Raw genomic sequence first — 17,463 nt, 5'->3', positions numbered from 1 at the left:
CATTCCTAAAACTTCTCTAGAATTTAATGTTAAGAGAAGGCTCTTCGTGTGTAACTTTTGTAGAAAATATTCCCATCTTGTATCATTTTAGGAGATTAATGATACTGATATTTTCTGTTTATTTTGGTTCTCTAACTTGTAGACATTTGATTTTTAACTGTGACTCATTAGGAAAGGTTAAATAAGTAGAATAAGCCATTATCCAACTAACCACTTAGAGTTTTTTTTTCTTGACGTGATGCAGATACTGAATGTAATTAAAAATTCTAAATACGTTATGTTAATCCTGATTAGATTTTAGAACATTTAAAAATAGTCACAAACTTTCAGGGATTTACCATAAACGTTCCATAGATTTACAATATTTTTTTCTCCCAGACGACTGCAGACACGGTAATAGTCCCGTTTTATTAGCTATCTCTTGCATGTTTGCAAGTAGTAATAATAGAAGCAGCTAGTACCATTAATTGAGTACCTACTCTGTGCATTGTGCTAAGCCAGTGCTTCTCAGGTCTCAACCTTGGAATCACCTTGCAGGGTGGCAATTAAAAAATACTGATGCCAGCCAGGTGCAGTGGCTCACGCCTATCATCCCAGTGCTTTGGGAGGCCAAGGTGGGCAGATCATGAGGTCAAGAGATTGAGATCATCCTGGCTAAGATGGTGAAACCTTTTCTCTACTAAAAATACAAAAATGGACTGGGAGTGGTGGCATGTGCCTGTAGTCCCAGCTACTCAGGAGGCTGAGGCAGGAGAATTGCTTGAACCCGGGAGGTGGAGGTTGCAGTGAGCCGAGATGGCGCCACTGCACTCCAGCCTGGTGACAGAGCGAGACTCCGTCTCAAAAAAAAAGAAAAAAAACATGCTGATGCGAGCCAGGTGCAGTAGCTCACACCTGTAGTCCCAGCACTTTGGGAGACCGAGGTGGGCGGATCACCTGAGGTCAGAAGTTTGAGACCAGCCTGGTCAACATGGTGAAACCCCGTCTCTATTAAAAGTACAAAAATTATCTGGGCATGGAGGCATGCACCTGTAATCCCAGCTACTCAGGAGGCTAAGGCAGGAGAATAGCTTGAACCCAGGAGGCGGAGGTTGCAGTGAGCCTAGATCGCGCCACTGCACTGCAGCCTGGGTGACAAGAGGGAGACTCTGTCTCAAAAAAAAAAAACAAAAAAAAAAACTCATGCCTGGGCTTCACCATCAGAATTTTCTGATATAATTGGTCTAGGCCTAGGTCTGAACATTGGCATTTTTAAACACTTCCCAGAAGATTCTAACGTACAGTCAAGATTGAGAACAGCTATAAGCATCCATTTTACATTAACTGTTTAGTTTTCACATTAATATTGTGAAGTTGTGACTATTGCCTTAACGTTATGGAAGACGAGAGTTTAGAGAGAGAGAGTCGTTCTCCCTCTCCCCACTCATTCAGCTAGTGAGGTGCACAGCTGGCGTTGAACCCAGGTCTGATTGGTTCCACCGGCCACACTCCTATCCCCTGCATTATACAGCATCCCCTCCCTTCAGTGCTTATAGAATGGAGGCTATGTAGGCTAACTCTATTGTGGGCATTAGGAGACTTGGGGTTGGTGTGAGATATAGAACAGTGCTTTTCAGCCATTGCAACATCTGGAAGACTATGCTATGTGTGAGGTGGATGGTTAGGTCACCATCAGAGTTGCCATATGTAGAGCAATGTAGTTATTTCATTATAAGATTTTTGTATTTTTAAATCTTGTAATTCCAAAGATAGAAATATTTTTATGCCAACCCTTACAGAGTTACTTTAGACTGAAGAGAGTAAGTGCCACCTGCCTTGTTTATTAATATGTACCTTGTGGTTATCTTGAGATACTCATTCAGCTGTTTCTTTTGCTCTCCTTCCTCCTCCTCCTTTCTTTTTTTCTCCTCCTCCCCCTCTTTCATATCCCTATTAAATATTTATGACTACTGCCCTCCAGTACAGAAACCAACAGTTTTGCGAAGTATAACAGCACTAGCCAATTTGAAATTTTGAAAGGTCCATCTAACAAAATTATTAGACTCAATTGCCAGCAATAATAGACTGTTGGCTGACTGATTCTGCCTCTAAAAACTTCAGTGTTCAAAACAGATTAATTTATTTTCGGGCTTTTTTCTTATCTTGTTAGGTTAATCCATGATCGAGAGCTAAGCCTCTATGATGGTTCTAGGCTGCTGAGAGAAGACAGGTATATGCGTTTAAAGGAGGAGCTGCAACTGTCTGATGAACAGCTACAGAAGAGGTAATTTGGGGTCCATTACTCCCATTGCTAATTTATTGTTAAGTTAAAAATAATACTTTTTATGATTTTTCTAAACCTAGAATAATGCCAAGATAACTTTGAACAATTTAATAATTTGGTGTCCTGGATATGCCACTACTTTGGCATTTCTTAAAACTTGAGGTTGCTCTCCAAGGTATAATCTGTACTCTCAGCCTGACTTTTTTTTTTTTTTTAAACCTAATCAACTGTTTTATTTGCTTTTTTGTTGTTAATATGACAGTGATTTTTTTTTTTTTTTTTTTGAGACAGAGTCTCGCTCTGTCACCCAGGCTGGAGTGTGGTGGCGCAATCTCAGCTCATTGCAAGCTCCGCCTCCCAGGTCCATGCCATTCTCCTGCCTCAGCCTCCCGAGTAGCCAGGAACACAGGCGCCTGCCACCACACCCAGCTAATTTTTTGTATTTTTTAGTAGAGACAGGGTTTCACCGTGTTAGCCAGGATGGTCTTGATCTCCTGACCTCGTGATCCGCCCGCCTTGGCCTCCCAAAGTGCTGGGATTACAGGCGTGAGCCACTGCGCCCGGCCGACAGTGATTTTTAAAAAAAATTTTTTATTTCAATAGTTTTTGGGGCACAGATGGTTTGTGGTTACAGGGATAAGTTCTTTAGTGGCGATTTCTGAGATTTTGGTATACCTGTCACCTGAGCAGTGTACCTGATATGTAGTCTTTTATCCCTCACTGCCCCCGGCAAGCTTCCCTGCCCCTGAGTTCCAAAAGTCCATTATATCATTCTTATGCCTTTGTGTCCTCATAGCTTAGCTCCCACTTGTAAGTGATGACATGCAATATTTGGTTTTCCATTCCTGAGTTACTTCACTTAGAATAATGGCCTCCAGCTCCATCCAAGTTGCTGCAAAAGATATTATTTCATTCCTTTTTATGGCTGAGTAGTAGTCCATGGTGTGTGTGTGTGTGTGTGTGTGTGTGTGTGTGTGTGTGTGTGTATCACATTTCCTTTATCTACTCGTTGGTTGATAGGCACTTAGGTTGGTTCCATATCTTTGCAATTGTGAATTCTGTTGCTATAAACATGAATGTGCATGTATCTTTTTCATATAATGACATCTTTTTTGGGGGGTAGATACCCAGTAGTGGGATTGCTGGATCAAACAGTAGTTCTACTTTTAGTTCTTTAAGGACTCTCCATACTGTTTTCCATAGTGGTTATACTAATTTACATTGCCACCAGCAGTGTAAAAGTGTTACTTTTTCACCACATGCATGCCAACATGTATTATTTTTTGACTTTTAAATTATGGCCATTCTTGCAGGAGTAAGGTGGTATCTCATTGTGGTTTTTCTTTTCAGCCTTACTTTTAAATAAGCATTTAAATGTTTTATAAGAACATTGGTTTTAAGAAGGTAATCTTTCCTCTGTTGCCCTATCAATTCAGTTTTGATCTCATATTTTGTATTCTCTCAACAAAACTAAAGCTGGGCCCACAATTAACTGGGCTCATCCTCCAAGGAGGTCATCAGTATTGTTGGAGTATGCCATCTGATATCGGATTACCCATTGTAGCTTATTTAAACATTTCTTGTGGAGATGTAACAACCACATGCAATGGTGAGACTTGACTGAATCCTGGAGGAGGAAACAAAATAAAAACGGCTATAAAAAAATTAGAAAAGTTTAAATATGGACTATGTTATATGATATTATTGAATTATTAATTTCCTTAAGTATGATAATGATATTGTGGTTATGAAGGAGAATATTCCTATTCTTATGAGATGCATGTTGAGATACTTAAGGGATAAAGTAAAAAAAAGTCTACAACTTCCAAATATTTCAGAAAAAAAGACATGTATGTGTGTGTGTATAAACAGACATTTTCTCTCTCTTTCTCAGAGTGAGAACACAAATGTGGTAAAATCTTAACAGTTAGCAATATCTAGGTGAATGATATATGGATATTTGTAGTCTATTTTTGACATTTTCTGTGAATTAAAAAAATTTCAAGACAAAAAGTTTGAAGGAAAATACTTCTTTCAGCTGCATACTATATAGAATGAAGTTTGACAAATATGTTATTTTCTATCTTGCTACATTTCCATGGATATTTTAACAGAATTAGAGATTGGCATACAGAGGAACTCCTTATCACTTAATCTCTCTGTTTAATTGAAGCTGTCTCACCACTCAAAGGGTTTACTGCCCTATTTAAAACATTTAAATGCCGTAAAAGATAATTAAGTGTATTTATTATTGTTTATATTTTAAGAAGAAATTTGTTAAAAATTTTTTTGGAATTTTTTCCAAGAGGGGAAATGTTAAATTCCTTCCTGTCTCTTTACAAGTCACTAAAAAGTCACTTGATTACACAGCTGCTTTTACTTCCGAGGTATACATTATCAAATTCTTTTAGACTGGTAAATGGTTGGTTGAGTGTTTAGGGAGGCAAGTTAGAGATCCTTCGCATATCATAACTTCGGTTAATAGCAGTTGGCTTTGGCACATTATTTGCATGTGAATCATGGGTCATGGAACAGTTTATATTTTCAGAAGGATGAATCAAAGCAATTTTGCAACAGTTCACAGCATGCCTGCCTGGCAGTTTCTCTTAGGACATCAGAAGCGTTCTACTTGTCTCCAAATGTCCAGGAAATGACAACCCTTTTCTGTGAAAAGTACCCAAGTTCTCTAATGGTCACAGGCAGTTTTACAAATGAAAATACTTTCAGGAATTTGGCTCAGAGTGGTTAATAGTACTTTCTTCTCAAAGTTTTCCACCTTCATCACTATGGATTTATGTCACTCTCATAAATATAAACTAGGCTCAGCTCTATTTCCAGAGGTCACTGGGAGAAAGTGGAGAGAGATCATAGCAATGCTTTCTTTCCTTCACTTACTTTTTAAAAATTTTCATTTGAAATTTTACCACTGTTAAACATGCATGAAACTAGAGCCAGATAGTTTTTCAAAGTATTTTATGAAAAATACCATCCCCTGTCATAGATTGATCAGTTGACAGTCTCCCATTTCCCACATCTTACTCCCCAGAGGCTACTACTTTCAAACTTTAGGTTTTTCTTTTGGTATTTACTTCTATGTCACTAAACAGTATACTTTCATTGATATTTGTTTTATTTTTAGTGTTAGGAATAATCTGTTGATTTCTACATGGAAAATTAATGTTTAGCTCTTTCACCACCTCTTATCTCATTACACATGCACACTTCTATCCCTTATTCTTCCTAAAGAGTTATATAATAATTTTGTTTAGAACTTTATTCAATGCTTACATTATTATGATAACCTAAGAGCTATACCCACTTAAGCAGTTTACTATACAACACTCATTTTCCTTTCTTGCATATATCTTGTTTTTTCCTCAAGTTAATAATTACTTACATATGAAGAGAGACAGATATGTAAATAAGTAATTACAATGTAATTTTAAATGTTAGAATAAAGGTCTGTATAATACTGTATGGAAGCATTGAGGAGAAAGTGACTGTTTCTATGTATATATTGCCTTATTTTTAATCCCAAACACTTCCCTTACTGTCTAAATCTCCCCTCGGTACATTCAGGCACACCTGATATTTATCAATTCCATCTTCTATCAATTTCTTTTTTTCTTTTTTTATCTTTTTTTGAGATAGGGTCTTGTTCTAACAACCAGACTGGAGTGCAGTGGCACAATCTCGGCTCACTGCAGCCTTGAACTCCTGAGCTCAAACCATCCTCCCGCCTTAGCCTCCCGAGTAGCTGAGACTACAGTTGAGCATCGCCACACCTGTTTTTTGTTTTGTTTTTCCCATTTTTTTTTGGAGCAGTCTCACTGTGTTGCTGAGGCATGTCTTAAACTGCTGGCCTCAAGGGATCCTCCTGCCTTGGCCTCCCAAAGTGCTGGCAATATAGGTGTGAGCCACCACTCCTGGCCCTTCTGTCGGTTTCATGTTTCTCCCATGGTATATTCTGATGAACTCTAATCTGGGCTTGTGGCTCTTTATTCTTGTAGCTCCTACATCATCTTAGATCTCTCTCCACTCCCACTTACTCAGTTTCCTCTGGTCTTTTTTCTAGTACCTTTTATTATTTAGATGTATGTTGAGCCTCCTGGGCTGAACTTCTAATTTTATTTTATTTTCTCTATTATGTTCTGTCAGGATCTTGGTCTGTCCTTAACTTTTCAGAGGTGAGTTGTCCTAACAATGATTCTTCTTTGTTGTCTGAATATTTCTAACAGTTGAAAGCCTAATCCCTTTCCTTATCAGTAATTTTTCTTTTTACCTGAGAACCACACCATTTTCTTAATTTTGTTGTTAAACACAGTCATGTTACAGAATCTGCTTCACTCTGATAGTATGGATTGTTGGTAAATTTTTTTACCTTTACTTAGCCTTAATTTAATGTTGTGACTTATTTTTTGTCTTTCTGAAAATAAATATGTTCTTTTTTAGGGTTATAATAGGTTAGATTCTTCTCTTAAGCTGCTTGGCAGTACTTCTTTCAGGACTGTGTTTATTGAGTAGAAGACTGACAGCTTGACTAAAAGACACAGCACAGTGTAAAAGCAGCAAATTTGTACTGAATGAGGAAATTACTTTATTTCATGAGTTGTTCTTATAAGTAATATGACCCATTATCTAGCATGTGTTGATCCTATATGCTGGTCATAGCTAATACATCACTTTTGGCAGTAGCATTTGAACTCCACATTAGAAACTTATGACCCACATTGTCTGTCCTTTCATTTCTGTACTTAATCACAGAACTGAATTTTAGCAAAGTGATTATTTCTAATAGTCTTTAAAGAAACTCAGCTTTTATTTTATTTACTTATATTAAGCTTTTTTGTGGAAGATTTTGAGAGAGAGAAAAAGGTCAAAGGTAGAAAGACAGGGAAGGTTTTTGTTTTGCTTTTTTAAGAGGAAGAGTTCTGGAGGCTGGGGATGGTCGATGCTCGGGGGGTATCACTTGCAGCTGCCTAACAGAAAGAACAGCTTCTACAGTCTTGTACAAATAAATAAATCTACCTCCAGGGAATCAGTACTCCTAGGACAACTTCTACTAATTTGTAGAATAATGCCTCCTGAGAGTTGGCTTTAAAGCTCTTGTTCCAACTATAGCAATTGGATGGTGTTTTTGAACATGAATGTTATAACAGTAATCCATGGAGTCATTCACTCTCTAGGCTCCCAGAATAGTACCCAGATGATCTTATCTATAGAGTGATGATTGGAGATAACTGATTTGGCGAGTGTAAGTATTTGTTATTGAGTGTTAGCATTACTTCATTCTTTCCTTCAGGTTAAATGTTTATTGAGGGCCAGCTCTAAGATGACACACTTGTTGCCATCTGTGGTGTACCACACATGAAGACAGATATGTAAATAAATAAACACAATGCAGTTTTTTAGTGTTAGACTGCAGGTCTGTATAAAATGCTGTGGGAACACAGAAGACGAATTGACTAGTAACTGTGCCTTGAGAGGTTGGAAAAGGTTTCAGATACTGTTTAAATTCGTAGCTCCCAGGGTTTTCTCCTTGGCCTTTTCTTTTCCTTGGGCAATGTCAGTCACTCTTATATCCTTATCTGTCATTGATATACTGAGCATTCTCAGTATATCCGCTCCCCTCCCCTCCGGTCCCCTTCCCTCCTCTCCCCTTCCCTTCTTTTCTTTTTTTTTTTTCTTTTTCTGTTTCTTTTTCTTTTCGATAGGGTCTCATCTTTCACCCAGGCTGAGGTGCAGTAGTGCTATCATAGTTCACTGCAACCTCAAACTCCTGGGCTCAAGCTTTCCTTTTGAATAGCTGGAACTACAGGTGCACACCACCACACTAGACTAATTAAAAATTTATTTTTGTAGAGATGGTGGTCTCTCTATGTTGCCCAGGCTGCTCTTGAACTCCTAGCCTCAAGCAGTCCTCCCTCCTCACCCTCCCAAAATGCTGGGATTACAGGCATGAGACACTGCACCCATCCAATATACTGAGCATTCTTTAAAACCACTTTCCAATCTAGTTTTGTCTCCTAAGTGCCATCTGACTACTAGATATCTCTCCTTAGGTGTCTTAGAGAAACTTTGAACTCATTTCTACAAACCTGCTATTCCTCTTAAGTTACCTGAACTTAGTGAATGAAACCCCTTCCTCTCCGCACACATAGGCTAGAAGTTTAAAGTGTCTAATCTGTAAATTTGATCACATCACTGTTTAAGTCCTTCAGTGGTTTCCATCGCCTACAGTGTTTAGGGCCAGTATCTACACATGCCTGCCTTGCCAGCCTCATCTTTCACCTCTCAGGACCAGCACAGCAAACTTCTGCTATTCCTTCAAAAGTGATGTCCTCTGTGAAACCTTCTCTGACATTCCTCTAGCCCTTTCCAAGACCAAGACAGATTTAAGAGCTTCTTTGCTTCTAGACCCAGTTGGTAAATTTAGATACCTGTCCTGCTTTCAGAGAGGAAACTCAGGTAAGGGTAACTCTATTAATCCAGTTTTAGTTGACCTTCTGAGCTAGCAATGTTTCCTTATGTGAACCTAGTAATTAGGAATACTTTGATGCCTTTTAATGACAAAGTCTATTAACTGAGGGTCTCATAATTAACAGCTTCTAGCAGTGGGCTACCAACCCTTTCAACTTTATAGTGTGAAACCTGGTTTCTAAACAATTATATTTGGCTTCTTTGCCAACCTTCATTGTATAGTAATTCTTCACCGAGACTATACATCTCGATGATCTCCGGAGTGCTCTACAGGCTTTTATATTCTCTGCAGGTAATCACATGCCTAACATACCCTTAGAAGGGTTGGAGTCTTCTTTTCTCATATTACAAGACACCAGGAATGCTGTGGACGTGGTGGTTAGAAATAGTGTGATGGCCACATACACCAGATACTATGCCTGTATTTCCCTCAGGAAATAGAGACCAAAATAGAACTCCTTCCTTTGATGAGAAAAACTTCTTTAGGGAAAAGGGGAGTATAAATACTATAGGATGCTAAATATGTCTTTTCCTGCTGCTGACCAGACCATAAATGAGGGAGTTGAGAGTTTCTGTTATTAACAGTTTATATTGCCAAGAAAGGGCTTCTGGTTATCTTGGGGAAACAATAAAGATTAGTGGCCTAGTCTTAGATGTACTTATATATGCTCCAGTGTTTTTGCATTTTTATTAAATATTTTATTTATATTTGTTGCTATTGAACACTGAAAACAGTTTATAATCTCTCAGTCTTAGTGGTGAACATAACTGGACATTTGAGCACAATCCTTGATCGGTTATATTATCTCGACCCTTTTACTCTTACCCATATTTGAAGACAGGATCCAAGCACTATCTCCTAGCTTCCTAGAAATCTTAGTATTTCTTTGCAAGCAAATCAGACCATATAAATTTTTTTAAAAAATTCTAGATAGATCCAGGATTTTATGCCCAAGTCTTTGTGTTTGATTTTCAAAACAAAAAGCCTTAAGGAAATTCTGATTTTGAAAATAATTTTTTCTGAACATTTTTATGGTCAAGGAACCATTTGAAACCCTTTGCCTTGTCATCCCCGACTCCTGCCCCTTTTACCCTCCTCTCTCATCCCCAGGGTTCTGCTTCTGGTCATTATATAGAGCTCATATTTTCTACAGTCTTATATAAATTGAATCACATAGTATGTGCTCTTTTTTGTCTGGTTTCTTTCACATAGCTTAAGTGTTTTGAGATCATCCATGTTGTTATGTACATTGATAGTTTGTTCCTTTTTACTGATGAGAAGCATCAGAAAGTACTTTATAAGTGATGTAATCATTTATTATTGTATGTTTTGAGTTTGTCTTTTTGATTCAGAGAATGTACCTCTTCTTACATATTTATTCAGGACCAAGTTTGACTATCTTTTGGCTGGGACACCATAAGTTCAGTTCTTATTACTTACGTTTGTTTGTCCTTCCCACCAAAGATCTTCAAAAAGTTAATAGCAATGATGGTCATTAACAATAGCAGTATACACTTATTTATTTAGCGTCTGCTCTCTTCCCCAAGTATTACACTAGACCCTGGGTGATAAAAAGATGCATAAGGAATGTGTTCATGCAGTTTGCTACACTGCATAGGAAAAAGGGGAAATATGGTCTGTGTACAGAACTGTGTAACTCTGGGTTCTAAATTGGAACATTAGTATTGTAGTATGGAAAACTAATGATGAAATCTGTTCTAGCTCATGATTGATGTCTTTATAGAAACCTTCCATATTATTCTTTCAAGTTCCCCAATGTACAAATTCAATGAAAATGTACCAAGGGATTCCCTTTAAAAACTGGAGATTTTTGAAGTCTTTTTTTGTTTTATTAAAAGCTCTGTTGAGGTATGATTGACATATAATAAACTATGCATATTTAAAATATACAGTTTGATAATTTTTAATATTTATAAATACCTATGAAACCATCACCAATATCAAGATAATGAATGTATCTATAATCCTCAAAGTATCCTCAGACCCGTTGACATCCCCAACTCCTGCCCCTTTTACCCTCCTCTCTCATCCCCAGGGTTCTGCTTCTGGTCATTATATAGAGCTCATATTTTCTAGAGTTTTATATAAACGGAATCACACAGTGTGTGCTCTTTTTTGTCTGGCTTCTTTCACATAGCTTAAGTGTTTTGAGATCATCCATGTTGTTACGTACATTGATAGTTTGTTCCTTTTTACTGGTGAGAAGCATCAGAAAGTACTTTATAAAAACTCACACTTATGCCCACAGACAAACATAGTGACTTCAATATTTTTATTTTAAAAATTGTTTTAAATGATCTTTTTGCTCTCTAAATCTGTAATCTTTAGGAAATAATATCTTTTTGTCTGAAATTAAGCCATATCTGTAGTTTCATTTATTTTTTTGTTGTTGCTAAAATTTTAGTAAAATTAAACCTAACCTTAATTTTAAATTTTAATGGCACTTATCTCATAATTTTTTCATTATCTATCACTTCTTTGGTCTTTGTATTACCCACCAGTTTATCACATCACCTTAAGTACACAGCAGATCCTCTGCTCTCTAACTTTCTGGCTTGCGGAACCTAGCTAGCATCATCAGGAAATGACTTCCCATGTAACCTATTTGTATGTAAGGAAGCCTTTAGGGAGAACCTAGCAAACAAAAAGGCCCTTCTCATCCTGTTATTCAGTAGTTTGGTGACTGTTTTTATAATCATTATACATTTCTCTGCCTAACATATCAGCTGTCTTAGAAACTGCCTTCTTCAAATTTGGCCAGCTTACTTAAGAACGCTGCTGGAGTCAATACTAAAAAGCAAGCTATTGACAATATATGGGCCAGTAAATGATCATCACCTTTAAATGTAAACCATTTAGCATGCTTTCATTTTAGTTGTTCTTTTAGTTCTAATTTTACAGCTCCACTGTGGTACCTGGCTTCCTGATCTACTGGTTTAAGGATATAAATTAGACTTCCCCTTTCGGCTTGCCTGTTGTATTTTGACTTTGTTTATTCCCTGATTTGGTATCCTTCACTATCTTAAGTGAGAAACGACATCTGCAGCTTTAATTTTGGGTAGCCAAACCAGGCTCTTTCTCTCCCACCTTTTTTTGTCCTAACTAGGAGAGAAGAGGATCAAGGATACATCCAACATCTGTTGCTGGGCTTTATGGCAGTTTTCTGGATTATAGCAAACCACTTAGCAGAAGTTGAAAATGGAATAACCTCCCTCTTTGGCTTTCCCTCACAGGATTTTCTGTGTCCAGTTTCTGTCACGTGGCTATCTAATTACTAGCAATCTTAAGTAATTGTGCTATCCTCTGGACTTTCAGGCACTGTCCATGTTGTTATCCTTCCCTCTTTTTCCAGAACAACTCTTGGACAGATCACTCCCCCAGGCCCTGCTAAAACACCTGCAAATAAGTCTTTTTCTTTCTACCTAGAGAAATGAAATGACATCTGGTAGTATTTGTGAATTCATTTCATCTAGGCCTTTCATGTGACCAATTTCTAAAAATTGGTTTCCCCTTGTTTTCAAATGATGATGTGGCCTTTAAAATTACAAATCATGCCGTCAGGGACTTGGTAGACCTGCCTGTTGTACTGATGGCACTTGGTCTTAACTCTTCAGAGTACTCATCTGATTCTTTCCACTTGTGTCCTACCTCCTGGTATTCTAGTTGCTTAGTCACTTAACTTTTGGGTTGTAATATAATGTTATAGTTAATGGTGAAATGGCAGTTATGTACCTATATTTTTGTTTTTCTGAAGCTCTTGGCAAGTGTTTATGTTTTGTCTCTCCTTTCTCTTAGCAAGAACTATATTACCCTCAAAAAGCATATTTCTGCTGGGTTTTTTAGTAGAATTGATAAAAATGGACAATATTATCCACATGATTAAGATTCTGATACAGGGTTTCTAGGTCTTCCAAAAATAATTCAAGTCATTTCACAAACCAAAGGAAGTCTTATCTTACTCCTCTGTGTGTCCTAGAAAATTTACATGCTTCCTCAGTTTCCCTACCAGAGAGTTTTAAGAGAGATCACTTTAAAATCATAACATTTCCTATAAAAATGACAAAAGAATGCATTCTATAAAGGTTTTATTTTCTCTGCCTTTTTAAGACTTAAGTGTTCTTATTCCCAATCTAAATTTTAAATTCAATCTAACCCTTTATGTTTCTTACATTTTCTGTACTGTAAAGTCTCCTTATCCTGAATTGTGCCTCTTGGTCTTTTTGATTGACATAGAGTGGGTTCCTTGTGAGACAGGAGATTCTGAGGGGTTTTAAATGAATAAAGATGGTTTATATAATGAATGTGAACTGGATGGGATTTTATTTCAAGACACTATGGAGAAAATATGTTGTAGGCATAACAGTATATCAAAAGCAGTGGTTCATGTCAGGGCTGGAGTTTCATGAGTGGTTATTGTACAGCATTTACTAGCAGTGGTAGTAGGTGATTGTTTTGATCTTAGGTTCTTAGAATGTCCTGACTTTGTTTTTTTCAAAGCTAATCCTTTGGATGATAACATTGACATTATTAACAGCATGATAGCCCTAACATTGCCTAGACTTTAGTTACCATGATCTGATTTCTTACATGAAAGATATGTTATTTTTTTTCATTTTTTTTCCTATTTTAGATCCATTTTTCCTATCCATCCCTCCTTCAGAGTCATTGCCTTGGCAGAACCCCCTGTTATTGGAAGCACAGCACACCAGTGGCTGGGACCAGAATTCTTAACCATGTTCTTTTTCCATTACATGAAACCACTTGTGAAAAGTGAAGAAATCCAAGTGATTAAGGAAAAGGTAAGAAGAAAACCAATCTTAGTCTATTTTCTACAGCTGATCTCTTTTTAAGGCACTCTGATACATGCCAAAGTAGAGTTAGACATTTTTAGTTTTTTCTTCCCATTTACTCCCAAATTTCCTCATACAGTGGTGAAGGTCAGTGGATCTTAAACTTTCACATTTTTCAGCATCATCTGGAGGACTTGGTAAAACACAGGTTTCTGGGCTCCATCTCCATAGTTTTTGAGCTAGTAGACCTGGGATGCTATATTAAAATTCGTATTTCTAACAAGTTCTCAGGTGATACTGATGCTGCTGGTCTGGGAACCACACTCTAAGAACCATGAATGTGGCCTGTCTCTCCTCTTTCCTCAGGTGGAGGCCATTTTCGAATCCCTTTTATTTTTCTGTTTTGTGAAAAGTGACTATTTTAAGTTCCTACTATAAAAGGAGGCCAGACACGTAAATAGTAAGTAGTCCTGGTCTCTCAAGACTGTAACATATCCTGTACTTGCCTGATTAGTCCTTTGATGACTTCTAGTGTGTGTGATCCATTGTTTCAATGTGTGCCTTAAGCATTGTGGTTAGCACTTTTGGAGTTTTAGAACTGCACGCTTCAATGCAGTAGCACTAGCCACGTTAAATTATTACTATTATTATTATTATTTGTTTGAAACTAAGTCTTGCTCTATTGCCCACGCTGGAGTGGTGTGATCTCAGCTCACTGAAACTTCTGCCTCCTGGGTTCAAGGCTCCTGCCTCAGCCTCTCAAGTAGCTGAGACTACAGGTGCGCACCACCACACCTGGCTAATTTTTCTATTTTTAGTAGAGATGGGGTTTCACCATGTTGGCCAGGCTGGTCTTGAACTCCTGGCCTCAATTGATCCACCCCCTTTGGCCTCCCAAAGTGCTGGGATTACAGGCATGAGCCACCACACCTGACCATGATAAATTAATTTTTAAAAAATTCGGCCGGGTGCAGTGGCTCACGCCTGTAATCCCAGCACTTTGGGAGGCCAAGGCGGGTGGATCACCTGAGGTCAGGAGTTCGAGACCAGGCTGGCCAACATGGTGAAACCTCGTCTCTACTGAAATACAAAAAACTAGCTGGGCTTATTGGTGCGCACCTGTATTCCCAGCTACTCAGGAGGGTGACACAGGAGAACTGCTTGAACCTGGGAGATGGAGGTTGCAGTGAGCCGAGATCACACCACTGCACTCTAGCCTGAGTGACAGAGTGAGACTCCGTCTCGAAAAAAAAAAAAAATTCCGTTTCTCAGTCACTTTTCAAGTACTCAGTATCCACATGGGAGCTTTTGGCTACCATATTAAACAGCATATATACAATGCTCATCATCATAGAAGGTTCTATTGGACAGTACTGTTCTAGATCACTAATTATTAACTTTCTATTTAAATACATTTATTCCCTTTGAAACATCTGAATGAACTTATTAATTGTAGGTCTTGTAAGCATGGTTGTAAATAAAGGCATAGGTTTTAGAGTTTAATGACTTGGCTCTCAATGTGAAATCCACTACTTATTAGCTTCCAGATCTTGAGTAAATTACTCAGTCATAGTTTCCTCATCTAAAAATGGGGATAATACTATTTATTACATCATAGGATTGATTTAAAGAATAAATGAAACAAAGTATATGTGGACTAGGACTTAGCATTTAAAAAAATTCTAATTACTTAAATGACCAATGAAACCCTAAGCAGTATTCTTCCAAAATTGTGACACTGTCCTAGTCATTGTTTTAGTATCTTTTTTTGATCTTTTAAAATTAAAACCTTAAATTTGTTATTGCTTAAACAAAAAATGCTTATAGCTTAATTAAGTACTTAATTGAAGTTTGTTATAGTTAAAAGCAATCGATACGTGTTATTTGGGCAATTGCTCTTCCGAGTTCATTGATATGTTGATCATACCCCTCAAATATGTGTTTTACATGTTTTTGGAAAAATGGACACCTTGAGTATCCATTCTGTAAATAAATGTACCTTATGTCACTTAGATATGTATGTAAGATTGCTGCTAAATAAGGGAACTTGGTTTCAGTAAGACAACACCTAATTAGTACTTAAAATGTCATGCTGAAGCTAACAAAATAGGAAATGATGATACATGAAAAGTTCTTTATGGGTACACTATGGGCCAGTTTTAAATTGTGTTAAAGGCTCCCTTCAGTTTTATCGTGGTGATAGAATTGTATATGGAGAAGAGTGTCTTGGTTTAAGTTACCTGATTCTTAAAGAGAAAGCAGGGGTTTCAGTGTTTCCTAAGAGGTTGAATAAGCAACTTTATCCATAAGTTAAACATTTAGCCAACAATGAATGACTTTTCTAAAAATGTAATTCTAATATTATTTGCTAAGTAGTCATAATTTCTGATTGATTGATCAGATATCCCTATTTATTCCTTCTGTTTGTCCTCAACTCTTTCAAAAAATAGGTCCCAAATGTACCTCAGGAAGCTCTGGATAAGTTATTATCATTTACACACAAACTCAGAGAAACACAGGATCCAACGGTAAGTCTAGGCTTTTTCCACAGGATTTTCTATTGTTGACATGCTGCTGGTTTTCTTTTCTTAGAATTCAGTACTTAAAATCTATTTTTTAAGCTGGTATTTTATTTTTTGGAATCCCTTATGCTATGCCTTTGTTCTATGCATATGGTTTACTCCGATTTCAGTGATTTTAACATCTCTTCCAGCTCCTCCTCGCTGATGTTATAGAAAGAAACTTGTAGCTCCAGAGTACTTCATGTTCATGGGGGTTCTGCTCTGTCCCCTCTGTCTCCTATGCTGAGCAGTGTTATCTATTCTTATGGCTTCAAGTACCTATCACAAGTTAATGCCTACATCTTTATGTTCAGCTTCTAACTTCTCATTTCTGATTGACTTGTATTTCCATTCCCAGATGGCATGTTAGAAAGATAGAGGGCTGTCACTGTTTAACTCTGTAAGTCTCAGTGTTCTCATCTGTAAAATGGGAACGGGAACAGTACTATCTACCGCATAAAATGGTCTCAATGATTAAACATAAAAATGTGTGTAAAGAATCTCCTTCTTAGTAACTGCTTACTAAATGTTAATTTCTTTCACTTTCCCCCTGGATACACCGAGATCATTGTAAATTCACATATCTTGTACAACTAAACTGTCTTTCCATTTTAAATCTGTTCCTATTCTTGATTTAATTTCTTGACTTTGTTGATAATCTAGCTGCCAAATTGCCTAAATTAGAAACCTAGACATCATTGTTGATTCCTTGCTTTCCTGCTGTCTTTACTTAATCTGAAAACAAATCTCACCAGTTAAGCATCTTGATGTCTCATCTGTTCTCTTATCTATTGTCAGTAACTGTCCTCGTAGTGGATTTCATAATCTTTCTCCTGGAATATTATATCCTCTTGACTGCCTTCTTTACCAATAATTCATTCATCATATGACTCTCTAGTAATTTCCTGTTGCTATTGTAACAAGTTACCATAAATTGATGGCTTCAGATAATAGAAATTTATTTTTTCTTTGTCTGGACAACAAAAGTCTGAAATCAGTATGACTGAGCCAGAATCAAAGTGTCAGCAAGGTTGCACTCCATTGGAGGCTCCAGGGGAGAATCTATTCCTTGCGTCTTCTGGGTTTTGGTGGCTGCCAGCATTCCTTGACTAGTGGACTCACCATATCAATCCTGCCTTCATCTTTACATTACCTTCTCCCCTGTGTTTGTGTCAAATCTCCCTCTTTCTCCCTCCTACAAGGAGGATTACATTTAGGGTCCACACACATAGTGCAACATAATCTCCACATCTCAAAATCCTTATCTTAATCTTATTTGCAAATTCAATTTTGCCATAGAAAGTAACATTGACAGTTTCCAGAGATTAGGATGTGGATTTTTGGGGG

General features: G+C 37.4%; 1 protein-coding gene across 4 annotated transcripts in view; it reads left to right on the top strand.

The window, feature by feature from the left end:
• VWA8 (von Willebrand factor A domain containing 8) overlaps nucleotides 1-17,463 on the top strand; it is a 395,962-nt gene that overhangs the window by 126,373 nt on the left and 252,126 nt on the right. For all 4 annotated transcript variants that reach the window (XR_010150666.1, XM_003318022.7, XM_016925242.4 and 1 more), the window contains 3 exons: nucleotides 2,150-2,263; nucleotides 13,396-13,564; nucleotides 16,006-16,083. Coding sequence is in view for 3 of the 4 variants with exons in the window: in XM_003318022.7 (XP_003318070.5) it covers nucleotides 2,150-2,263; nucleotides 13,396-13,564; nucleotides 16,006-16,083 (361 nt within the window). In the remaining variant the exon portion in view is untranslated. The remainder of the gene's footprint in view (nucleotides 1-2,149; nucleotides 2,264-13,395; nucleotides 13,565-16,005; nucleotides 16,084-17,463) is intronic.

Source organism: Pan troglodytes, chromosome 14 (assembly GCF_028858775.2).
Source record: "Pan troglodytes isolate AG18354 chromosome 14, NHGRI_mPanTro3-v2.0_pri, whole genome shotgun sequence".
Lineage (NCBI taxonomy): Eukaryota > Metazoa > Chordata > Mammalia > Primates > Hominidae > Pan > Pan troglodytes.
Note: the sequence above shows the minus strand (reverse complement) of the source record. Positions and strands in the feature narration are given on the sequence as shown.